Genomic DNA, 27423 nt, shown 5'->3' on the forward strand with positions numbered 1-27423 from the left:
GTACCTGCTATGGGTACTGGAATGCAAAGACATCACCATCATCATCACATTCTGTGTTTCTATGGTTCTTCAGTATGCCTCAGCTGGGTGGTAATAAAATGCTCATACATTTTCAGCTTTGTCATGTCTTTGATTCTCACCTATATTTTTATCCTCTGGTGTTGGTATTGTAAACAGCATGTTTATAAGTTACTTTTGCAGTTGGTTATATAAATCCTACACTGTGCAAAAATATACCAGTTAATGGGCTAATTTAAAGCATCATATTGCTACGTACCTAACTCTCACATCTTTTTCTGTTAATCAGTCAGATAGCATATATATGCAATTGTAAAACCTTTATTTAATAAAAATGACTTACATTTCAAGAGAAAGGGTCATAGTTAAGTGGTCCTATCAAGTTATGAAGGTGTAATTAATACAGAGACGGAGACTGACAGAAATGAAAATATAAGTTGAATTGATTTATGGGTAATCAGAGCAAATGTTTTACAATAAAACTTTGTATTCTGGCTTTAGGAGACTCTGCTGAATATGAAAATAGCATCTACATTGAGAAGTGGACCAAGAAACATATAGGTAAAGTATTACTAGTTTTAAGAATCATAATAATTTTAACTTAATGCAAAGTTTGCTCTCATACTGTAATTAAAGAGAATGTCAATGCAGACTTTGTTGGAGCCTGCCATGACTAATCCTTTATAATGAAAAAAAATATTTTAGAAAAGATGTACTTTACTGTAAGAGTCTTGGTAAATTTATACTTATTTCTCGGAGAGTTAAAAATCTTTGATTTGAATATCTGAAGAGGGAGAGGTGGGCACGTGTAACATATCTTCCATTTAGATAAATTGGTCAGACTTCAACAAACTCTAACTATAGAAACTATAGCTTTGCGATACACACAATAACAGAAAATATTCAATATCCTTTTCCTCTGGGTTATGGCTAGTCCCACTCTCTTGTTACTGTCTACAGCTTTTAGTTATAATGAATATTGTGGGCTACACTTTGGCTGAAATAACAGTGGTAGCCATTAGAGAGAGGCTTCATATATAAAGGAATCAATGAGACACCCCCCTCCAATACAGGGAGAAAATTATCAGTTAATGACTACAGACTTGCTATGTTTTGAACTTTTCCTATAGGAAAATGTTCAAGAAGTCACTGGCAAAATAAGGTACTAGCATTCTTATCATGCCCAAAAGCAACCAGGATCCTTCTGTGCCCTTGAATCAACATTATATGAAGGCAGTGGTTAGACTACCTCTCTTTAGGATATTCATATGCTCAAAATACTATGCATACGGCAGTTATGCTTTAGTGCCTGGGAACTTATCATAACAGTAAAAAAACTAACCACTGTTTGTATACACAGACAAATATACACCAGATCTCACCCCCTTCACAATGGGTCCCCAGGCTGTAATCATGGCAAACTCCATTTAACCATCCTCAGAAGCCACACATGAAGAGAAATATAAAGACACACTGTAGAAAATGGGAAATGGAAAATGGAGGGTAGGTAGTATTACTGAGACTGAAAAAGGCTGTTAAACATTTCTTGTTATGGTAAGTACCTCAAGCAACTGTATTGTAATTATCTTTTTTCTTTTCTTACTGATCATCTCTGGGTATTATGCCAAAAGATAAATCTGTTGGGTTGGCCATTCATACCTAGATGCTTTGTACCACAGCAATTTCAATGTTCCCTTTGCTTTGGTCTGCACATCCAACATGAAATATTTATTAGATGTGTGGCTGAAAGAACAAGCCACAGTTTCACAGAAACCTCCTGCAGAAACACATGTGAAAAAGGCCACAGAAGTAACAGGACCTTTTAAAGAGTGTGCTATAATCTGACCTAGTCCTTACTATGAATATATCTTTGGGAAACACTCCGGTGGAAACAGGTTGTAAACCCTTGCAAAGCATATTAAGAAAGTCTGTATGTGCAAGCTGCCTCCAAAACTGAAAAGGATGCTACTTATTCTGCAGAAATGGGATACGAAAATGAAATGCAGATCAGGAAGTGAATTACATACAGCAGATGTGTTGAGTAGAGCGTGTTTGCCACAGATGCATGAAGAGTTGCTATAAGAAATAGCATTTCATTTGGTAATAATGCAATTATCAATAGGAGACGAAGTAAAAAAAAATCCAGAGGTGCACTGACACTGTCTTTCAAATGCAGTTACTGGGAGATGTTACAACGAAAGGCTGGCCTAAGTAAATATCATCAGTAAGGAAAGAAATTTAGACTTAATTTTCTTCAAGGAAGAAATAAGTTGTGTGCAAGACTTAATGCGTCAAGCTGGCAAAACAGTTCCCTGTCAGCTGCAAAGACAAATATCTGAGGGGATGCATGCATCACATCTTGGAATAGTAAAACAGAAGAAGAGAGCAAGAGATGTAATGAACTGACCAGAATGTTGACTAAAATGGAACATGTAGAATAGTTGAGTTGTGCAGTATATAATACAGGACATAACAATCCAGCGGAAGAGATGCTTATCGATATATTCCATGAGAATTCTGGAAGTAAAGAGCAGCTTCATCCATGGAACAGTTGTGTGTCACTTCAAAGAAGCAATTTATCTCATATATGCAGGTTATTACTCCAAGCCGTCTAAAGTAATCAAACACATAGTCTCAACAACTGCAAGTGTCATTATGCATTACAGTCTGTATTCTTGAGAAAAGGGATTCTGGATGGTGTCATATGTGACGATCCAAAAGTTAGGAATTCAAAAGATTTGCACGTGAGAGGAGAATTGAAGCATGCTACAAAAAGTCCATTTGGTAAGGATGAGCAGGACATGTGGAAAGGTATATCCAAACAGTGAAAAAGCTCATGAGAAAAAGCATTAGCAGTTATGTATTATGAGGATTGTCATCTCAACATTTTGAATATAGGACTACTCCATTGCAGAGACCAGCGCTTTCATCAGTTCAGCTGTTAATGGCAGAAGGAAAATGAGTAAATCGCCTTCTTCAGTTACATCACATTTAGTTGGAAAATCAATATAAGGTAAAGGGAATGGAGAGACATTAGCAGAAAAAGAACTACTCTTTCAGGATGATTACTGTATTTAAAGTATTTATACTTTATGTTTGCATTAAACATTTACAAAAATACACAGCTGGGCATATCATATAAAGTAATCACATTTCCATCATTGCACTTGCATCTGAAACTAGTAATCACAGTGCCACCTTACCTATGTGAACAATATTACAAGGAAAACCAGTCCCTTCGTCCATGCCTAAACCTAAAAAAAAAAAAATATATATATATATATATATATAAAACACACACACGCACGCACGCACACACACACACACACACACACACACACACACACACACACACACACACACACACACACACACACACACACACACACGCACACACACACACACACACACACACACACACACACACACACACACACACACACACACACACACTTAAACATTCACAATTAAAAGACCAACTAAAAAGCTATGTATCACCTAGTTAAGTGAATAAAGCCAAAACAGGCCTACATTATGAAAAATGTACTTCTCACTGAACACAAGCAAGATCTTGGTAGTCATTATCCTTTGCCATTCCTGTCACTTGTTTTGTCAAGAAATCTTTTTCCACATTAACTATTCAATATAGTCATCTACAGAGACAGAAGAAGGTATGCAAAATGATGAAAAATCTTAAACATAACTACATCTCATCATATTTTTTCTTTTTGTGCCTAATAATACAGATGGATTTAGTGCACATCATCAAGTCAAATGGCAGTATAAAAACTTGGTCTAGGGATCCAAGCCTCTTCTGCAACATCAGCAGAATGGTTTGGAGGGACAGGTATATCTCACAGAGAATACCCTTGCTCGGGAGCAGAATCCCCATCCAAATAAAACAAAGTTCATCCCTATCCATATTCAAGTGCAACTTGGATCTGTGGAGAGGAAATAAAAAATTTACCTCAGGACTAAATGGACAGAGGCAGCTCCTAAATGTTTTATCCCATGTAGGGGTCCCCTCAAATGATCTATGGCATAATCCCAATTATTCTAATTAGGTCTAATATATAATTATTGATTATGGAATGGGTAAGACCAGTCTCTAATCAAATTGGGATAGGATAATTTGTGCACAAAAGGGGAAACTGGCTTGGCTTAAAATGTCCCACAAGGGCAGCTAGCCTGGTACTTACCTATGAAGCTATAATAGTAAAGGACAAGTAGAAAAACATCTGCACTTTAACCTCGGTGTATGTTTCTCCTTACACTTACTTGGTAGCACATTAAAGTTCATTCTTCCATTCCCCAAGTCCAATAGTATTGCATCTTTTCACTCTTGATTCATCCAGCCCTGCTTTAAACATCATAAAATCTTTTGACACAACATGAATAAAATTCCAGTAGCTGAGGAGCTGAGGCACCTCAAAAAAAAAAAAAAAAAAACAGAAACCTTTCAGATGACCTTTTCTGCATACCTGGGAATTCATATAAGCTGTAGGTTTATAATATGCAGCCAAATCTCTGACTCTTCCAATTGCCTTCAGTAATACAGCTGATATAGCATGCAATTTCTCCAGATTTGTTTTACTGCAAGTACATTTTGTCTTGACTCCCAACTACATCTTGTTCAACATGAATTAATTAATTTCTTTGGACTATTGTGTTATTCAGAAAAATGATACTCAAATGAACCAAATGATGGCTTTGCTATTTCATAGGTTCATAAGCTGGTGTTAAGCTATTGGCTCTAGGGCCTATACAAGCCTAGCCATAACAATTCCCTGGATATTTCTTCCCACAATATTTACTTACCTGGACCCCTGTCTAGCAGGGTGACTGACATAATCCCCGGAGTGAATTTCCTATCTCCCATCATATTGTCAAGGTTCATTTTGAAGAGGGCCAAGGAGGCGCACTGCTTGACATGTATGGGCAGTCTATTCCAGAGTATGGGGAGTCTCTGGGTCAGGAACCTATCCCTCCAGTATGTTTTGTTCATTTTGATGACAAGGTTTAGATCTCTGGAGCATGTGGCTCTGAGGGATTGGGATTTTTTTTAAGTGGAGCATGTCCAACAGCTCAGGGTTTGACATGGCCTTGTATATTAAGCAGAGATCACCTCTGAGTAGATGACATGCTACAGAGTATAGCTAGAGTTTTTTTATGGTCAGCATAGGGCATCTGCTTTAGGCCTGTGATTCTTTTAGTGAGATATTTCTGCGGCCTTTTCAGCTGTTGCAGCTGTCTTGTGAGGTACATACCAAACGGGGCATTGTACTCTATAATGGGTCTAATGAGGGATGAGTACAGTGGGACAATGACCTCCTTTTTTCTGGATGAAAAGCCCTTAGTGATGAGCTGTGCCACATAGAAGGATTTCCTGACTGTTGTGGCGATGTGGTTATCGAAGGTGAGACCACTGTCCACCTGTGTCCCTAAGTCTCTCATCACACTTTCATTGTTTAGTGTACTGCCACCTATATGGTAATTCATGGGTACATGTTTTTCCCAAAGGGGATAACTACACATTTCTTGGCATTAAGCTTGAGGCCATGGATCTGGCACCAAACATCTGTTTCTGTAAGGCCCGAGAATATCCACATCATTTGGGGATTCGATAATGGCTCCCAGTTTGCAGTCATCTGCGAACTTTGTTAGCCAGAGTCCCTTAGTGTTGACCTGTACTTCAGAGAAGTAGATGCCAAACAAGAGCGGTCCCAGGACTGAACCCTGAGGTACACCACTTGTCACTTGTCTGGAGCTGGATTTGTAGTCGGCTACTTTTACAGTGTGGGTTCTGTCAATAAGCCAGTTGACAACCCATCGAGTGACGTAGGGATTTATGCCCAGCTTAGTAAGTTTATCTATGATTCCAGAGTGGGGGATGGTGTCGAGGGCCTTGGCGAGGTCCAGATAGGCTGTGTGGTCTGCCTTACCCTCATCCACAGCTCTGGAGACTGATTTGAAGAAGTCAATCAGGTTTAGGAGACAAGATTGGCCCTTCACGAACCCAAACTGCATGGGATCCAGTGTTTGAAGATTGCCAATGTCTTTGTTTATAAGTTCCATGATAATGCGTTCCATGCTCTTGCAGATCAGGCTCGTCAGACTGATGGGATGGTAGTTCCCGGGATCCAAGGTGGAATCCCCCCTTGTGGAGTGGGATAACTGTAGCTGTGTGCCACTCAGTGGGCACGAAGCCTGACGTGAGGCTATGATTAAACATGACACTTAGGTGAGGTGCCAGTTGATTTTGTAGTTCATGTAGTACACAGCCTGGGATGTCATCTGGTCCCATGGATGCTGTATTCTTAGCTTTGGAGATTGTGGTTTCTACCTGTGTGACTGTGATTACCGGACTTTGGCAATCTTTTGGTATTGAGATGGGCCCTTTAGAGGGTGAGAGGAGGGTGAAGTTGGGACTAAATCGATCTGCCAGGATATTGGCAATATCCTTGGGATCAGTATATTTAATGCCATTCTGTTGTAGCTCAGAGCAGATCTGAGCATTTCCATTTAGATTCTTGACATAACTATAGAATGCCTTGTGGTTGTCTTTGGAAACTTTGGCAATTTTATTTTCATAACTAGCTTTGGAGGATATTATGAGGGATCTCAGCTTCTTACTGAGGCTGGTAAGGGAGTTTTTTGCATCCTGGGATTTTCCTCTTTTCTGCAACAGTTTCTTCCTTCTGTTGTATAGTTTGTTTATGGCAGGAGGCCACCAGATTGGCTTCCGTTTTTTTGGAGGAGAGCATCTTGTTTCTGTTTGGGATAGCATGAGTCATGCACGAGTGGATGTGCTCATACAGTGCTTTAGTGTAGGATTCAGCAGTCGAACTTTCATCTCCTGTCTGCATGGGTTTCATGAAGTTTGTCACTTCTGACTTGAGTCGCATGAAGTTGGCTTTGGAGAAGTTTTTTTATGGAGGTTTCCTTACTGGGGGGTGGGGGTGGGATGTGGATGTCAAGGGTGATTTGCTTATGGTCAGACCTGACCAATGAGGGGGTGACCACTGGTGTGGAGCATCTATCTCCCATGTTGATAATGACCAGGTCTAGGATATTAGAGCCCCGGGTCTATATTAGATGAACGGAAGTTCATCTTAGCGAATGCTCACATGAGCGAATATCCAGGTACTTGAAACTGCAATTGTGGGGGGCTGCGCCCCCCCCCCCCGCTAAATATATATTCCAACTTCGAGATCGCACTACAGTGAGGAAAGGGCAAATATTCCCATCCTCTCTGTACCGCGATCTCACAACTGCAGTTTTGAGTTCTGCAATATTCGCTCATGTGAGCATTCGCTAAGATTAACTTTTGTTCATCTAATATAGACCCGGAGCCCCTGGTGGGACAATGGATTAGTTGAGGTGAGGCTGTGATTAAACATGACACTTAGGTGAAGTCCCAGTTCATTTTGTAGTTCGTGTAGTACGCAGCCCCACTAACACACTCAATTCCTTACCAGACCTCCCAACCCACTCTTGATAGCCCATCTTAACATCAGGAGCATAAATAATAAGGTTGCCCACCTACATGCTCTCTTGTATGTACATTCATTTGATATCCTGTGTCTCACTGAAACATGGCTCAAGGCATCTATACAAGACAATGAAGTTACTCCACCAGGGTACAGTATCTTGAGACTAGACCGAAGAGCTAAGAAGGGTGGTGGAGTAGCTATACTATACAAATCTGGATTACAGGTGACCTCTGTAGACTCTAAACCACCCTATAACTAGTAATGCTGCAATCCTTATCTCCAAGATTCAACTCAAATGTAAATCCATCTATATTATTGCTGTCTACCTTCCCCCAGGGAATAACACTAACACCCTAGAAGATATCTTCAATTGGCTTTCCACCAACTATCCCCAAGAAACGATAGTACTTGGTGACTTTAATATCAACTGGAAAAGCTGTACTACTGAACAGCCTTCTACTCATATCAACCTACATGGTTTTACTCAAACCATTACCTCCCCCACAAGCACCAACAAACTTAATAACATAAATAGACATCTCCAAACTTACAAAGTAGGGACCCTCCCTGAAGATACAAGTGACCATGCACTCACCTTCATAATCATATTTAAGAGTGACATTCCTAGCCCAATCACCTATAGGACAATAAGGAGCAATAACATTTTAACCCCGACATCTTCCAAAATGAACGTAAGGCAAGTGATTGGTCAGCTGTCAAACCCCTACCTCTGGAGGAAGCAGTAAAATACTTTAATACTAAATTATTAGGTATTCTAGACTGCCATGCACCAAAATGGACCATTAGAACTGGGATTAAACCTGCCCCCTGGCTCTCAAAAACAACCAAACAAAAAATGCTCCTCAGAAATAAAGTTTGGGCCAAATGGTGTACTACTAAAAGTCTGGAGGGTCACTTAAAATTTAGGCAGCTAAGAAATTATACAAAAAAAGCCATTCTGTCAGACAAAAGAAATTTTTACATTCATCTTCAATAAACCCATCAAAACAAACCACAAAAGTTCTGGGCAGGGAATAATACACTTTTACACCCAGGTCGTTTGGTCACACCCGCCCCATTAGGCTCTGACCATGATAGTCCAAAGCAAATTGCCAATACCTTTAACACATTCTTTACTGAGACCATTCAGTCTCTTGCCAATAAACTAACTCCTGACAGCTCATCTCTGACTTCTTCTACTGCTAGCTTAGCGCCCTCATTTCAGCTTAAACCTGTCCCTACATCCCTTGTCTGTACCCTTATTCAGAAACTTAAACCTACCACCCCCGCAGCTGATCTACTACCTGCAGAATATCTGTAAAAAGTTGCAAAAGACATAGCCTACCCCATCTCCATTCTCATTAACAGAACTATTACTGAAGGAACTATCCCATCTATCTGGAAAATTAAACATATTATCCCCCTGCATAAAGGTGGAAACTCCAAGGAATTATCCAACTATAGACCTATTGCTATATTATCTCCACTGGCAAAAATCATGGAGAAATGCATTCATAGACAACTGCTAAACCACCTAATAGATAACTTATTAGCCAACTGCCAACATAGCTTTAGGCCATTTCACAGCACCATCACTGCCCTCTTATCCTTCTCTGACTGTATTAACAAAAATCACAATAACAACACTCTATCCTCAGCCCTCTTTATTGATCTCTCTAAAGCCTTCGATATGGTTAACCACCAACTTCTCATAAACATACTCAAAAACCTATCACTAGATGCACTGCCTATACAATAGTTTCAATTCTACTTAAACAATAGGCAACAGGCTGTTCTGTGGGAGAACAACTTATCTACCCATCTCCCCATTGTGCTCGGTGTCCCCCAGTGCTCTATATTAGGACCTCTCCTATTTTCTATTTTTATCACTGACCTACATTCTGCAATACCTCAAACTACCTGTATACAATATGCAGATGATGATTCCACATTAATATGCTCAGCCACCTCTCCATCAGACCTTCAGACCCTCACCCAAAATGTGTTTAACACAGTCGAGAAATGGCTTCTACGCCATTGCCTCATCTTGAACTCCAAAAAAACAAAACTCCTACTATTCACTCCCATCCGTAGTGCCTCTCCACTTAACTTTACTGTTACATCAAACAACGGTACCATCATATCTCCTGACTCAACTACAAAACTACTAGGGGTACTAATTGATAATAACCTTAACTTTGATACTCACATTAATAATACTATAAAAACAGTCAACAAAAAAATAGGCTCCCTCTATAGAATCAAATCCTTTCTGACCCCACTAGCAGGGGCTACTATTTACCGCACCCAGTTAATTTCTACCCTCCTCTACGCCTCCCCTATATATACTAACCTGTCTAAAAACAACCTGAACAAGCTGGCTGTCTCCTACAATAATACTGCCAGATTTGCAACAGGTTCCACATTCAGAACCCATCACTGTATTAATTATGAACAACTAGGATGGCTAGATTTGCCAAATTTACTACTATTTAACCAATTAACAGTTGCCCACAAAATCCTGTATCAGCCTACTAATACACCAGTTCTTATCAACCTTATCACCCCCTACAACAACCTTAAGACCCTACGCCCATCTAATAAAATATTAGTACAAATAGGTAAAACCAACAATATGGCTGGTGACTGTTTGTTCTCAAATACCATGGGCAATACCTGGAACTCACTCCCCAGTGACCTGACCTCCCTTTCTTCAACAACACTATTTAAAAGGAAACTGAAAATCTACCTTAAATCCCATTGGTTATGTCCCTGTACGAACCCAGACTAATTACACCATTTATCGCAAGGCACCTGTCACTTCATCTTTCTGAAAACCATAAAGAAAATGGGCTGTTATATATTAATCAAATATCTTTATCAATATCTCCCTATAACTAACCAAATGTTATAAGTAATACGATTCTGTAAGCAGAAATGTTTTGCAGTGAAAATTATTGCTTTTATATTTAATGTACCCACATCTGTAAAAACTGTCATGTAAAGAATTGCTTAAATATGTATTGTACCTGCATCTGTTGAAAACTGTCATTTTATATAAATGTTACTGTGTTTTCGAGGAGCTTTTCTCCCCGGGCCTCTGCTGAAATTGGACATATATCCAGCTGGACTAGCCCAGTCAACAAATGTAAAATAAAAATAAAATAAATTGATCCAGGGCACTGTAATTTATGAATTCCAAGAACCATTGGGAAAAGGTGTTAGTATCCATGTAGTTTTCCCAGTTAATGGCAGGGTAGTTGAAATCACCCAGTATTAGAGTGTTTGGTTGTATCTTAATATTTTCCAGTATGTTTAGAAAGGTATAGTGAGAATCTTGGGGCATGGTGGGGGATCTGTAGCAAGTTACAATTTGAATTGCAGTCTTACCTAGTGTTATTTGCACCTGGAGAATTTCAGATGCATTGTGTTGGGCAACTAGCCTGGAGGTGTGAATATCCTTGGTGAATATGGACACTCCTCCACCTTTAGTGTTTCGGTCTTGGTTTGGTGACCGAAAAGTGTGGTAAGAGTTGTAGCCTGGTATTGCAGGGGTGCTCTCTGGAGCCTTGAACCAGGTCTCAGTTATTGCATAGATATCAATGTTCTCCATTTTTAGGAGTGCCTTGAGAGAGCGCATTTTGAGGTTTAGACTTCCAGCATTGAGTAGCATTACCTTCAGATTTTGCATGCTTGTATCTGTTACAGTGGTGGTTTTGTCCTTTGAACCTTGCCTAAAAAAGGCACTATAGGGGCGGCAAGAGCTTTAGCCAGCAACCTGAATCCCAGGAGTGACAGGTGCAGACCATCTCTGGCAAAAAAGCATCGTGGTTTGTCGATCCTGTCTTCCCAGGCAGACAGATACTGGATCCCCTTTGAATGACACCAGAAGCTTAGCCAATTGTTGAAGTCAATCATTTTGTCCTTACACTGTGGTATCATTCTGGGCGAAGACAGGATGCTACTCAGGGCTAGGGTCATACCTGCCTGGGCCACATGATCCGAGAGTTCTTCCATGTCTCTTTTCATGTAGTCCAGGGAGGTACGTCTCAAGTCATTCACTCCAACATGGACAATGACATATTTGTACTTGTGGCGTGACTTGAGTGCATGCGTTATGTGGTGGATCCTGGCACTCGACAGGCAGCTGACTGTAATTTTCTCCTTGTTCAGCCTGGTGAGTGGGACATCAGTGTGCCTGACTGTAAAATCACCTATGACTAAAGTGTTGAGTACATTCTCTTGCCTTAGGGGCTGTTGGTGAGTAGCACACTGGTGTTGTGAGCTATGTGTCACTTTGGTTGTGACTGGTGTTTGTTCGCATTTCAGCTTCAGAGGTCCTTGTTGCTTGGGCAGGTTAATGTTAAGGGCCTCTGCATATGTGGGTTTAGTGTTGCTATGTGTAGGTGTTGATGGTGTGGGTTTTGAAGGGTTATGTGTTGTCTGAGGTGTAGTGCAAGTGTTAACTTTCTCCTCTTGACTGTCTAGCACAATCTTGGCTGGAGAGAGCTTTGCTTCCAGTTTGGCTATGTAAGTGCATCTCTCACAGGTTGTAGTGTTGGGAGGTAGGAGGAGAGGGTTGTCTGTGTACATGAGGCAGTTGCTGCATTACCCCAGAAAGCCCAGATTCACCAGCTGGACAGTTAACAAGTGTACAAGTGTGTGTGTATGTGCGTGTATATATATATATATATATATATATATATATATATATATATATATATATGGTTTACTATTACAAGGTCGAACGGCACTCCTTCGACTGTAGTATAGTCGACAATGGAAGGTCGAAACTGATAATCACGAACTCAAAAAAACAATCTAGGAATGGGTTTCAACATGGGTCGAGGTAGGGGAGATGTTTGTAGTTCAGAATAATACGAACACCTACCTCAACCCATGTTAACACCATTCCTAGATTGATTTTTTGACTTCGACATTCGACATTTACGACCTTCCGTTGTCGACTATAGTACAGTCGGAGTGCCGTTCGACCTTGTAATAGTAAACCATATATATATATATATCAGAATTAATTTAAAAAACATTGTTTTGCATGTTGCATGCTACCTATGCTTCCTCTTTCTCTTTTTCAGTCTCTCTCTGTCCTTCCACAGTGTGGCAGTCTATTGCCATTACAGTCAACATTTATCTTTAGTAACTGCATTTTTTCCCTTGTGTAATGCTAAGCCGCGGTGGTGCAGTGGTAGCATTGTCGCCTCACAGCAAGAGGTTCTCCCATTCAATTCTCGGCTGGAGCGCCTTCTGTGTGGAGCCTGCATGTCCTCCTTGCAGTCGAGTGGCGTTCGAAAGACATGTGTGAATGGGTGTACCTTCGTTGAAGGTTGGGCGTCGAGCTGGCACCGTAAAAATCTACTGCCAATCATTAGCGGACCGGAGTTCCGCTGTGGCGACCCCTAACTGGGAAAAGCCGAAAGAACAACAACATGTTTGCAGGTGTAAGGAAAATATAAAATCACATAATCTTAGTCAACTCTGTAACTGTACTTACTTATTTTTCTTTTAATTTTAAAGTTCAACACAAGATTTTCAAATAAGTATAGACAGATTCCATGGTTGTAATGCACAATCATTTCTGATCATTGAGTACTGCAGAATGTTATACTGGTCATAAATGGACTGCTGTTTCTAATTTTATGTAAATTAGGAACAGGGAGACCGAGTATATATAAATTTAAAGGCAAATCATATGATACATTTTGACTAATAATTACTTTGTAAGCAATGATATGGTAAACAATTATGAACATGTATTAACATTAAGTAATGATTATCAAGCAAAATCAACAATTCCTTTTCTATAGCATTTTCCATCTATGCATTTACTGAGTACAATATTTATTCTCTTTATCTCCTGCATGTTATATCAGTCTCATCACTTATTTGTGAGCCTCTAATACTGTTTGTCCTCACTTATACCTAGAGGCTGGGAGCCCAAGCGATGAAGACAACCAGGATTATATGAATGTCACCAAGCCTCACCAATGAAAGAATGGTAAGACAGGGCTTAACAGATGAGTGTGATTCAAAACAAGTTTAGTGAGGTCACCTTCTGGAAATGCAAAAATATTGTAGTATGTTTGACTCTTCGTTATACTTGAAAATTAAAATTCAGGCTACAGTATGGCTATGGTGTTAAATGTGCTGTTATTAGCACTTGTGAACATCACAAACATACTGTAACAACCTCAAATTATTTAGCACTTGTGAACATCACAAACATATTGCAACAACCTCAAATGGAACTAACGAGCACTTAGAAACATTACAGCTGTGGGAGTAAAGAACAAGGCTGTGTCCAGGATCCATTTCTATATGTATCCTTCATTAGTAAGCCCTAAGCTTAAAACCTCATGCAGTTTAAACTCAATGTGCAGTATAAAAAGTTACTGTACTTTTTTTTGACTGTTTGCATGGTGATTTCACGTTAGAAGATTATTTTTGACTGAATACTTAAGCATTGATAGACTGTAAGGGATCAAGACCTATAGTTAAAGTGTTTTGAAACATCTGTTTAACATACCTATTGCACCATGGCTTGCATTGCCAGCTGCACTGTGATGCACTTTCCTTACAGTCTATCATATATTAAAAATCCTGAGTGTTTAGCATAATGCTAAAATGTAGCATTTCCCTACCCTATCTGGTGACCTTTATAACTGATGAACTGGGGATGTCACATTAACATGTGCCTACAGTCTTCAGTGAGCGCATCTTCACTTTTGCATGGGTTGTGTGCATTAAAGTCTATGGATGTACCTTCAAGTTAATCCTATCCTGAGCCAGAAATCTGGACAAACCCATAAATAAAAGTGGGACAAAGGCCCAAAAATAGAGACAATTTTTAAATATTGCCCTCACAAACTTAGAAAGTTGATGGAATAACACGTTTTGCATTAGTATGAATTTTCTGAAGGGAGTGAAGTCTGAAACTCAAGTGTCTGTCATTATTTTTTTAACTTCAGTCTTTAATGATTTGCCACTAATTTGCCAGAAAAACCACAATTTTATGAAAAATGGACCAAAAATGTGAGGCAAAAATCTGGACATTCTGAAAAAATCTGTACAATTGAGAGGTATGAATTCCTGACCTCATCAGGATTTTATAAATTTGTTTGGTTCACAATTTAAGAAATAGTTTCTGAAACTTTTTATTAAAGGATGGCCCAAATATATTAATAGTGAGAGGGGGCAAAATCCGTACTGTGGTACTTAACTCATCATATACCACAATGCATATAGAAAATGTTAAAAAGCACTTTTTGGCTCATGGGTACTGCCTTGTTTTTCACTCTTGCATGTTCACTCTAAGTAAAAGAAACAGGTACTGTAAAGCATTGGGGATGGATATTAAATCTCAACACTTTATATTTTAGTTCTTGAGGCAAGATAAACAAAACTAACCTATCCTGTATATCTTCTTTAGGTAAAATCTGTTTATGAACTCTTCCTAACATAAACTTGTTATTTCTAACTTGACTGTTACCATGTGAGTTTTATCAAAATAAAAGGTAATACATAGAACACTCAGAGCATGCTCTGAAAATAAGAGACTGATAGTCATGTGATAACTATCTTCAGTGGAAGAACATGACTATACCACATAGAAATAAGATCAGGTCTCCAATTGTAACCAAGCTTTTATGTATTCGAAAAATGGATTCAAGAAATTTACCTCTCAAGTACAATGCTCAAGAGGTGGAGTTCTTGAATACATTTCAAGAACACATAGACAATTGTAATCAGAGAATGGATAATAGTTCTTTGAGGTATGTGGGGAGTTTTTTCTGCCGCAGTGTAGCACCAGCTAAAAAATAAAAACTAGCAACTGGAAGTGTGTAACAGGTTTTAAAGTTGGTGGCTAATTAAGTGTACTTTGCCTCTGGCTGCCATTTGTATGGCAACACAAGGTACCTTTCAACTTCTAAAGCTGTTAGTTGATTTCTTGTACAGTTCTGTGCTAACTACTCTGTGTGTGTGTGTGTGTGTGTGTGTGTGTGTGTGTGTGTGTGTGTGTGTGTGTGTGTGGCAACATGAGGTTTGCTTAGTTATAGCAACAAGATTAATATACAAGAATCCCTGTATAACCAGTTTATCGCATTGTTCTTACCTATGAATCTCACGTCACAATAACCAGGTTATTCTTCTCTTAATTAAAGTGTATGCTTCATGTATTACATAGAGGATTATGAGCAGGATCATAACCTGTTTATCTTGTAATTGAGACATGGATAACAAGAAATTCACCTTGAAAGTAAAGTTCAAGAGGTGAATGTTGGTGTCCATGTTGAGAACACATAATTAAAGGTTATAATTGGAGAGTCTAATTCCTTTCAAAGCTGTAAAGCACTTAGTAAGCACTGTCAGAAAAACAGTGCAACTCACTCTCTTATGTTTACACTCACCTTTCATGCCTCTCAACTGGTAGATTTTTGCCTCATATTTTTGGTCAGTTCCTCAAAACATCTGTGTTTTTCTCTCAAATCATTAAGGAATGAAGTCACTAAATAATGACATACATTTCATTTTCAGGCAAACACAAATCCTGTTATTCTAGCAATTTTCTAAGTTTATAAGAGGAAATCAGGGACCCGTTAACAGTACAGACATCAGTGAGAAACAAATTATTGCTTGCTGGACAGTTCTGTTAGATTTGACTGTGTAGTGTGAGACTGATCTTAACAAGTTGTGTAGAAAATACTTAACATTTGTTAGGACTGAGTGTCATGCTATAGTAGCACTTAATTGATTTGTCTATTTCTGGATATCAGAGCATAATCACTGTACTCCATGGTTATGTTGTTGGCATTAACTAGAAAATGGTTTCCATTTGCTAATATATAATTTTCTAGTAGCAGCTTTCTTGTTTCCATTAGTACCTGCTGCATGTCCTCAATAAACAGGTGCTTGAAAGGAATAAGACCTTATCATCCAGGCAGTCAATTAAAATTGATTGATATTGGGGTGTATCAAACACCCCCGTTGTTGTGTGATTAGATCCAGTCTGTGAGAAAGCTTGTAGTAATTGCCCCTGACCATTTCCAAAAGAAAGGAGAACCATGGTTGCCTGGTCCAGAAGGGAATCTTCACAGTGATCTTGGGGGATTCATTGTGAATCTTCAGAATTACCCTAGATATTAGTGAAAGGGTGGCAAAGCATGCAGTAACATACCTGTCCAAAGAAACAAAAAAAAATCTGTCTTCAAGGCCTTCTAGTGTGGAGTCCTGGAATACAGTCTTACAAATCGATTGTTCAGAGAGGAGGCTAAGAGGTCTTCTTGAGGAATCCACAGATGGATCAAATCTTGGAGGACCCCTTAATCTTGTTTCCATTCATGAGAGTCTGCCCTGGTCCTGCTCATCTTGTCTGCCACACAGTTTTGCTCTGACAGAATGCAGGGTGCCTGTAGAGTGAGACTGTGCTGTGAGGCTATATCCTCAAGCTAATGGCTAGTATGGAAAGGAGGTATGACCTGATCCCCCCCCCCCCTTGCTTGTTGATGTACCACATAAATGTGGTATTTATCTGTAGCCACTTGATGAGGTCCTGGAGACCAAAGATGATTCAGGGAATTGAGTGCCTTGATCAGTGCAAGCAAGCACCTCCTTAATATTTATGCACTTGCATATGTCCTTGGTGTCCTACACCCCACTGCAATTGTATCACTCCTGAAACTGCTCCCCAAGAAAGTCTGAGGTATCTGTGGTGACTAATTGCATTGCATCAGGGAAGTAGAAGGGGAGACATGAATTTAAGAATATCAGTTGTTTCCACCAAATGATTTCTCTTCTGACAAACCCCAGCATTGGAATTTAGAAAGATAAGGGGTGTTGGTGCTGGGAACAAAGAGATAGATAGATAGATATCACTGTTTTTTCATGTGGAGTCTTGCCAGGCCTATCATGAGAATCATAGATGCCATGAGACCCAAAATCCTGAGGTATTCCCTTGCAGTGACCAAAGTCTGAGTAGAACATCTTGGAAATAAATATAAATCTATTTTTTTCATGCAGAAGAAAAGTTCTTTGAACTTAGGTGTTTAGTTGACATCCCAGGAACACAATCATGTATGAAAGAGTCAAAATACTTTTTAATGTCCTTTTGGAATCTCAGCTTGTGTAAGAGATCGCTCATCCAAGAGAGAGAGAGAGAGAGAGAGAGAGAGGGGATTCCTGACACTTTGAAAAAGACTCTGCAAAAATAAGCAAGTTGTCTAAATATGGAAAAATGTGGATACCCTGTAGCCTGCAGTGAGCTCTAACTGGAGCTTGGCGCTTTGTGAACACTCTTGGTGCAGTGGATAGTCCAAAGGGTAAGGCAGAGAAGTGATAATGTGATCCAGACACACAACCTTAAGAAACATCTGACGTCTGGATGAATAATGATGTGATAATAAGCATCTTTTAGGGCTAGTGTTCCAAGGAAACTTGAAAGAAGAGGTAACAGGTTGTGAAATTACATTTTATTTTGAATTTGGGCACTATCACAAACAGGTTTAGGAAAGAAAGAAATATCCAGAACTGGTGTCCAAATATTTGATTTCTTTCTCTGACACTAGGATCATCCTTGAATAAAACCCTTTCCAACCTGGAAAGGAGGAAATGGTTCTATCACTCCTTGGAATATCATGTGATGAAGAAACAGTGAACACAAGAGGTCTGATCTGGAGTATGAAGAATGAACCCTGGAAAGGAAGAATTTCTTCCCAATGCCATCTGTAATCTTGATGAAAGACCTGGCTCCCCCTTGCTCGATGTACCACATGACTGTGGTAATGTTAGTAGCCACTTGATGAGGTGGGTCTGAAACTATCTGTTGCCAAACAGAAAAATGGAAATTCAAACTTTCTGGAAGAAAAAATGGGCTAGGATGGGAGGAGGTCACAAGGTCTCAAACAGTCATTCAGACTTGTTGAACTGTCCTTGGTTTTGGGAGGTTAGAGACTTCTCTTTGAACCACCCTTGCCATTTCTTCTTAAACATGTTTACCTGTATTTTGTTGAGACTGATTATTCTGCTTTTTGACAAAACTGGATAAGGAGATAGAAAGTCCACTGGAAAATTTGGAAAAGGCTGAAAAATCTTGGTGATTCCCTGAATCAGCTTGCCTTTTTTCATTATACTTTTTCATCACCTCTGCAGCAGAGGGACCAAACACTAAATCTCTTTTCAAGGGAGAATTTAAAATTCTTATTTTTAACATAATCTCTGAGGTTCTGAGAATGCAACCATGCAAACCTCCACAAAACAGTATCAGTGGCCATAGCCCTGGAAGAAGTATCAACTGAGTCATACATGCATTTTAAACAAAGTAGCGACCTGAACAATAGAGGAAATTAAATTATTTAAAGCAGATTTTTCCTCACAAAAAGAAACTTCAAATAAAACATTCCCAATACTTTCACAACAGTCAAAACAAACGTTGACATAGCCTGAGAATTCAGAGTTTTAAAAAATCAAAGTTGCAAAAGTATGCACTTGTTCCCATACCTATCAATAATTTCTTATCCTTATCAGAAAGAGTAGGACTGTAACTGACTAGGTGCTTAGCAGCAGTGTGATCAACTAGCGCTATAGCTGCTGGGTCAGGTTTTGGAATAGTGAAGAACTTTATGCATCCTGTCTGTCTTTTTAGGGACAGCTGGCTGACTATCAGGAAAACTGCAGACAATAATATGCACATTCTGTAAAGCAAACAAAACAGCAGGAATGGGTGTAGAATGTGAAAAATCCTTGTTAAACAACTCATAGTATTTTTGAGGGACTGATAAAACTTCATGTTCTCCCACTGAAAACACCGGCACATTCTAGCAATAGTCTTAGGGCAAGAGAACCCCCAACAGAGAGAATCAGAAAATGAGCTCTCTTCTGAGTCTGAATCAGAAACTGAGGAAAACACACTGTATCAATCCCTGCATCTTCTTGCTCAGATGCAGAATATTGAATCTCTTCAAGAAACCATCTTTGTTTTACCAGAAATTACTTTAAAAGAAGGAGTGATAGCCTGAATGAAACCCTGGGCCAGGCCTGGTAAACTACTTCTAGCCAAAGAAATTTAAGGAGGTGTAGATACATGCTTGGTTTTCTGTTTCTTTTTACATGAAAAATGGGTCCAATCATTTACTAATGACAGCAGCAACTTCCCCAGGGATGGGCATAGCATTCTGACACAATAGGAAAATCTTCCCTGTTCCCTCTTCCAGAACCAAGAGTGGCTCTCCCTCGCCAACTGAAGAGACCCCAACAGCCACAGAGGAAGTTGCCAACTCCCCAGTTCATAGTGGGTGTAGGTGTAACACTAGAGGGATCCAGGGTAAAAGGTGAGTGGTCTGAGGTAAAACAAATGGCCACAGCAAAGTCACACACCTGTGACTGAGGCAAATTGCTAACTTGCTGTGGTGGCAAAGGCTGTTTGCTTATTTTTTTTCTTTTTGTGGCTATAAGAAGGACTGGCCATAAGACCGGTAGTTTGTTCCATGGTCAAGCCAAAAAACGGTGCTTCTTTCCAGGGAAGACAAGCAACATATGCCAGTAAGTTACTTTTGTGACAGAAAACACAGTTAAAACAACTTTAAAACATTATGCCAGCCCCTCAAAAGTAAAATAAGCACAATTTATCCATAGTAAAAATGTCTAAAGTTACTTTACATCAGTTTTAAAACTGACAGGAAAACCAAGCACTGTGTTTCAAAGTAGATTAGAGTCTCATGCCACTCTGCTAAAACACAACACTCCTAGATTTAAAATAACTTTCTTGAAGAGGAAAGTGATAAAACAGCAATACAGATAAGAAAATGGAAGGAACAGCACAAGATGACTGTCAAGTCTCAAAAGCCTCAAAGGAGCATGCACTTTGGCGGCAGTGAAGCTAAGAAGGGCTTTGCACACAAACTTATATTTTACTCAGCTCAGCTGAAGTTTGGGAGCATGGAAGGTGCCCTGAAGCTTTGGAAGCTAGATGGCTGTTGACAAGATATAACCCATATAGATAAGGCAACTGTAGCAGTGATCAATATGCTGAACATCTTTATAGTATTTATTGCAAGACTATAGGCCAGATACAATAAAGTCTACACAATGTGTATTGAAGAGCATCCCTACCACATTTTTGTGCTTTCTAGTCACTCAGAAAGATTGCAGTAAGTGTACATATAGTCTACACTTTGTGGTAACCTTTATGAATCCCTGACAGTATTTAAAGCTGCAGGAAAATCAGTAAGAAAACTAAAATTAGGAGGAAGACGGTGTGAGTTATGCCTGTGTTGTCTGTTCACTCAGAACAGTGTACACTTAGTGTAGGCATTACTGAATCCATGGGGTATACCTTTCCATTGTAATGAAAGTGATCAATAAAACTGCAATGTGGCTGGTATTACTGATTCATTCCTTGCTGATGTAAACACCTGTGGTGTGATATTAAACTTATTGTTTAATTTTTCTTCACTAGCCCTCCCATAAGCAAGAAATAGGTGGAAGCAACAGTTTTTTGTAACCTTGAAGATTGCTTGATCACATGGTTAGTTTACATAGAGTTGTGGGAAAAGAGAAACAGACTCCCAAATGAGTGGTGCAGAGGAGGTGTGCATTATTTGTGTTGTCAACTATCTGGGCTGTCAGTTTAATTGTTCTGATATTTTCTCTTCTGACTTTTTTTTATATTTCATTGGTTATTATATATCTGAAAAAATGCCTCTCGTGCATATCTTGACCTTGCCAAAAAATTCCACTGATTTTCCCTTTTAAGTTCCTAACCTCATACAAATTAGAAATGGGGAAAGGACAGACATTCTTAGAAGTCTAGCTGAGAATAAAATAAAATAGGTGGGTTCACTAGGATTACGATGAGATGAGTTCTTAGGGAATTATGACTATTATCACTGGATAAAAATTTATTTTTGCAGTTCATGGAATATATTTTTCTAAGACAGAGAGAGGATTTTGTGGATACTACAATACATCCTAGACTTCTGAAGAAGTTTGGGGAGACTGCCTACTAACCCAGATGTACTATAGACCTGTGTTATCAAACATAGCAGTGAAGAGATCTCACTTTAGTGTGCATGATTCTGCCTTACTGCTGAAGTAATAATTTTCAGGATGAGGGAGGCGAGACATACTGTTTGATGTTTAGCAACCGTGGCTATCAGAGCCATGGGTTGGACAATGACATCCTGGATGCCTAGCTTATTTGTACCAAAGTTTCTTTGGAAAAGAAGACGCTACCTGCATAGGATCTTCTGGCTCCAAGACTTGGAGAAGCATCAAAGCTTCTAGCTTGATCATCTTGAAGAAGTTAGAATAAGAAGTCAGATTGTGCACTGAAAGGAGTAGCAATAAGGGCTGTGGCAGGGACATCCCAAATCAGAAGAATGTTCTCTGGGACACAGTGATTAAAATTCAAGTATGTGTACTTGCACAGGACATATGCTAAAGTACTGCATGAGCATTTATGATGGACTGCAACCAGGGGTAAACACTGTGGAATTATCTGTTGGCAGAGTCACACTGTTCATAGCATGACCAGTAGGGTTTTGTGACATTCTGTTCACTAATGAACAAAACTACTATTGTACAATCTGCAAAACCTTTCAGGTTAGCTGAAAGAATGAAGTATGAATACCACCTTGGATCTCCCCTGAAAAGAGGCCATTGGCCTAGTGGCAATAACCCAGTCAACAAAGTGTAAATGAATAAAACTAAATAAACTGCCTCATTATAGTCTCTGCAAAACAAGAATCAGTTCTTGAGGATCATTAGTGTATTAGGACTTTAATGGGTTCATGTGCAGGCATTGTTCCTGTGAAAAACACAGACCGTAAACTGTGAAAGAGACCATCTGTGGTTATCTGTTGATTGGATGTCTTTGCGTGGAAGGAAATGTCATGCTGAAGCTGCATAGGCTGGACAACAAAAAGAGAGACAACACAAGCATTTGAGATTTAAATACGATCATCTAACTGGTCTGAGACTTGTACATATGCATTAGCACAATTGTTAATCAACTGAGTGCACTGGTCAGAAGATCCTTTTCAGACACAATCTAGGCCAAAACGGCAAAGAACATGGACAGCTTTCCAGAATAAAAAATGTTTTACAATTTATATACAGCAATACATATAATCAAGTAAAAAAATGTAGGTACATCATCAATGCTTTGGGTACAATAAAACTATGATAAAATAGAGGCAATGTTTAGACATTATAAAGAATAAAAGTATATGCAGCAGTGGCTTGCTATAGAGTAAGAAGCAGACATTCTAAATTCTAGAGAAGAATAGAGAACAGAGAAAAATGGAAAGGCATGTTAAAGTAAGAGTGCAATATATATGTATAAAATGCTTATTATAAATAAAACTTTATCACGTTCAACTATATTAGTGAATAGAATATTATCTTGCTGTTAGTTTGCCTGTATTGCTCCAGTACTACTTTATGTTCATGTTTTACGTGCTGGATTCACTGGTTTGTACTCTGATGACTCCCTTACAAATGGGACATATCATGTTCTGTTAGATCTAGTGATTAATAAACTCAGGGTGGGCTATAGAAAACTTTTAGTTATGTACTCACCATAACTTTAGATGTTTGGGATCCATCTCACCTACATTCTGTACTGATGGGCTCGGAGCCGAGACTCGGCACGCTATGCTATAGAGCGAAGCCTCTTATTGGCTGAGCTATTTTCTATCTCAGGATGCACCACCACTAATCCCCCAGATCTTGTTTGTCCGCATTCATGCACACACACATAACTTGTTTATATAACATTGCCAGATGTTTCAAGATGAAACAATAGAATTCGGACCGTCCGATCTCTTCTGATCTCCAAGGCAGGGGGAAGGAGGGTGGGTTATTGGGAATGTAGGCGAGATGGATCCCAAACATCTAAAGTTATGGTGAGTACATAACTAAAAGATATTATGTGATCCTATCTCGCCTACATTCTGTACTGATGGGACAGCGTCCCTAGCACCTAAATCCTGGGTGGCTCACTGGAAAACACTCCTGAGCACTGTGGAACCAAATGAAGCTCGCCTGAGATGCCACATCCAATTTGTAGTGGGAAATGAAAGTGTGCGGGAAGACCATGTAGAGCACAAATGTCACTAATGGCAAGCTTAGAATGAAATGCTATTGAAGTAGCCATAGCTCTTGTAGAGTGAGCTTTGACAGAGGTCGTAAGCTCTTTATTAGAAGAGGAATAAGCTTGACTAATATAGTCCCTGATCCATTTGGCAATAGTGACCTTTGTGACGGCTTTGCCGAATTTATTATCCGAAAAGGACACAAACAATTGATCTGTTTTCCTTGTTTGTTTGGTCCTGTCTAAATAAAAACGCAATTGCCTGTGGACATCCAATGTGTGGAATATGTATTCCGCTTTGTTTGAGTACTTTGGAAAGAAAACTGGAAGTTCTAATGACCGTTGTAGGCAAAAACTGGAACAAACTTTAGGGACAAAGGATGGATTAGGCCTGAGAGATACTCTATCTTTGTGAAAAACCAGGTACGGTGGTTTTACAGATAGAGCTTGAAGCTCTGAAACCCTTCTGGCAGAAGTAATCGCTACCAGAAAAGCAGTTTTCCAAGATAGAAATTTCAAATCACATGTTGCTGCCGGTTCAAAGGGGGAGGAGGTTAAGGCACGTAACACCACATCGAGATCCCACGGAGGAGCAGGATGAGAAATCGGAGGTCGTAAAGCGCAGCACCTTTCATGAAAGTTTTACACAATCTGTTGCTCATTAAAGGTGGGTTTATAGATTCATGAAAATTGGAAATAGCTGCCAATTGGACCTTGATGGTAGAGACTGAAGAACCTTGATTGAATAGGGAAGTTAGAAATTTTAGAACTTCCGATACAGGAACAGTGATGGGATCCAGACCCCGGAGTTGAGCCCAAATAGCAAATCTCTTCCATTTGCTAGTATACAATTTCTTAGTGGCAGACTTGTGGGCCGAAGATAAGATATGTATGACTTCCAGGTCTAAGGTATGATTCCTGACTATAGTCGGAAGAGGAGGAGCCAAGCTGTTAACTTCAAAGTGTGAAGGGATTGGCGGAGAAGTCCTGACTGATGAATTAATAGGTCTGGGATCTGATCCAGGAACCATGGACCATCCAGTGCATATTTCCGAAGATAGGGGAACCATACCTGATGAGGCCAGTAAGGAGCAACTAAGATCATTCTGCTCCCCAAGTGAGATGCCTTTTGTATCACTCTGGGAAGGAGGGGAACTGGGGGGAAGGCGTATAGCAAGCCAGTGGGCCAAGGATGGGCTAGTGCATCCATAGGGCTCTCCCCCGGAGCTGGAGTGAGGGAAAAGAACTTTTTGCACTTCGCGTTCAGCGGGGTTGCGAAGAGGTCGTAACAAGGAATTCCCCATTTGCTGAAAATCTGAGTCGCCACTGTATTGTTCAGAGACCACTCATGAGGAGAGAGGATAGTTCTGCTCAGTCTGTCGGCTATCACATTGGATTTGCCAGGGATATGAGTTGCTATCAGAAAACGTCTGGTCGCCACTGCCCATTCCCATACTCTCATGGGTTCTCTGCAAAGAGGGTAGGATCTGGTTCCTCCCTGCTTGTTCAGGTACCAGACCACTGACATGTTGTCGGAGTGAACGGCAATTATGCCCTGAGGGAGGTAATCGTGGAGGGCTTGTAGAGATAGAAGCACCACCCTCATTTCCAAAATGTTGATATGAAGAAGACTCTCTTCTGAATGCCATTTGCCTTGGACTGACCTGCCCAGGAAATGCCCCCACCCCATCTGGGAGGCGTTAAGTCAAAGTGGCCATAGGAGGAGGTGGAACGAAGGGTCGACCCTGATCCAGATTGGAGGGCACCAGCCACCAGCGAAGGTCACGTTTGCAGGTTTCCGTGATCCGTATGAGGTGACTGAGTGGGAGATCCTGAAAGGACCACTGTGTCGAAAGAAGCCACTGGAGAATTCTCATATGCAACTTTGCTAGGGAGACTAGAAGAACAGTGGCCGACATAGATCCCAATAGCTGCAGGACCATTCTGGCTGGAGCTTTGGATCTGAGAAGCAAGGCTCGAACTTGAGCCTGTATGGTTTGTATCCTTTCTGTAGGAAGATAGACCCGCATTCGGTTTGAGTCTATCTCTACTCCGATGAATCTTATGCGTTGAGATGGCAGCAACACAGACTTTGGCCAATTGAAGATGATTCCAAGGGAAGTGCCCAGTGATATTGTGGCTTGTAGGTTCTGCAATAGTAGATGCCTGGAGGTGGCAGTTAGGAGCCAGTCGTCCAGATACGGAAACACCTGGAATCCTAGACTCCTCAGGTGAGCAGTCACGACTGCCAAACATTTGGTGAACACCCTGGGGGCTGTGGTGAGATCAAAGGGCAGCACGCAGAACTGAAAATGACTGTCTCGTAGGCTGAAGCGCAAATGTCTCCTTGACGCCTGATCTACCATGATGTGGTAATAGGCGTCCTTGAGATCTATGGAGCACATCCAAACACCTTTCTCCAGCAGTGGGAGAATGGATTGTAAAGTGACCATTTGGAATTTGGACTTTTTGACTGAACGATTTAGAATGCTGAGATCCAAAATGGGCCTCAAGTCCCCGGTCTTTTTTGGCACCAAAAAGAATCTTGAGTAAGTCCCTAATCCAATCTGGTCTGTGGGGACCGGTTGGATGACTCCTTTTTGCAGCAGCTTTGAGACTTCTAAGGCTGCAACTTCCCGTTGACTGGGTGGCGGGTCCGGGATTTTCTTGGACGGAGGTGGAGAGTGAGAAAAGGGGATGGCGTAACCTCCGGCGATAATTCAAAGCACCCATCGGTCCTGAGTGATACCTTCCCAGGCTTTTAGGTGCCTCGACTGGCTCTGGAGCTGCACAGTCGGGCAATCCATCAGGGATTGTGAAAGGCTGAAGAGCCACGAAAGGACTCGCGGTCTCCAGTGTTGCGGGGGCCTCTGCCGCCTCTGGGACGGCGTCTTCCAGAAAAATGTCCCCCTCCTCTGCCTCTAGAAGGAGGATCGTCCTGCTGTGAGGGATAAGACTTCTGGGATCTACGGAACCACATTTTCCCTCCTCTTTAGCCTTGGGATAAGGCCGAAGGGAGTGGAAAATCGTGCCCCTGGCAGTCAAAGTCTTACCTTCTTGCTCGCAGCGGGTCAATGTGTCCTTTACCTTGGGTCCGAACAAAGAGGACCCATCAAAGGGAGCATCGGCAAAGGAAGACTTAAAGACTTCCGCAAAATGACACAGGCGGAGCCAGGCTTGCCTCCGAGGGCAACCCCTCGGCCGCATATGAAATGAGCCTCATGGACGAGTTTGATATCAATGACAGCGTAGCCAACTGAGAGCCAACCGTCTGGGCCAGCTGCTCAGGTAGGTTACCCAAGAGGGTATCTGAAAGCTCCTTGATCAGATCCCTCTGAAACCTGGTGAAGTGCGTTAAATAGTTCAGTGACCTTAAGGTAAAGGCCGCTGAACTGAGCGATCCATGCTCCTAGACTCCTTATTAGGAGGATGGATGGAAGCCTCTGCTACATCTTGTTGGGTAGCAGATGCCACCACCAAGGCATCTACAGCCACACCTTTGTCAAAAACTCCTTCTCTGGGGGTGCTGATAGGAACTTATTTGGGCAAGCAGGCACCGGTTCCACAGAGTCTGGATGTTCCCACACCCTTCGACAGATCAAATCTAGGAGCTCGGCGGAGACACCCAGGAGGCGGAGGGCTGAGCCCCGAAGGCCTTAAGGAACACCGACTCATCAGCAGAAGGGGGTTTGGAATGCCAGCCGCCTCGTTGTTTGAGGGCTTCCAGGATGTCTGCAAAGGAAACATCATCTGAGGATGACTTAGGGGACTCCTCTGCATCATCAAGATCAGTGTCTGATGTGACAG

The 27423-nt window shown here is 40.7% G+C and overlaps 1 protein-coding gene across 1 annotated transcript in view; it reads left to right on the forward strand.

Annotated features, from left to right (window-relative positions):
- Positions 1-27423, forward strand: part of LAT2 (linker for activation of T cells family member 2) — a 412539-nt gene that overhangs the window by 373875 nt on the left and 11241 nt on the right. Inside the window, exons 13-14 of the mRNA XM_044054201.1 lie at positions 520-579; positions 13456-13527. Of these exons, the coding sequence (XP_043910136.1) occupies positions 520-579; positions 13456-13520 (125 nt within the window). The 3' untranslated portion in view covers positions 13521-13527. The remainder of the gene's footprint in view (positions 1-519; positions 580-13455; positions 13528-27423) is intronic.

Source organism: Protopterus annectens, chromosome 13.part0, assembly GCF_019279795.1.
Source record: "Protopterus annectens isolate FY-2018-M chromosome 13.part0, PAN1.0, whole genome shotgun sequence".
Classification (NCBI taxonomy): domain Eukaryota; kingdom Metazoa; phylum Chordata; order Ceratodontiformes; family Protopteridae; genus Protopterus; species Protopterus annectens.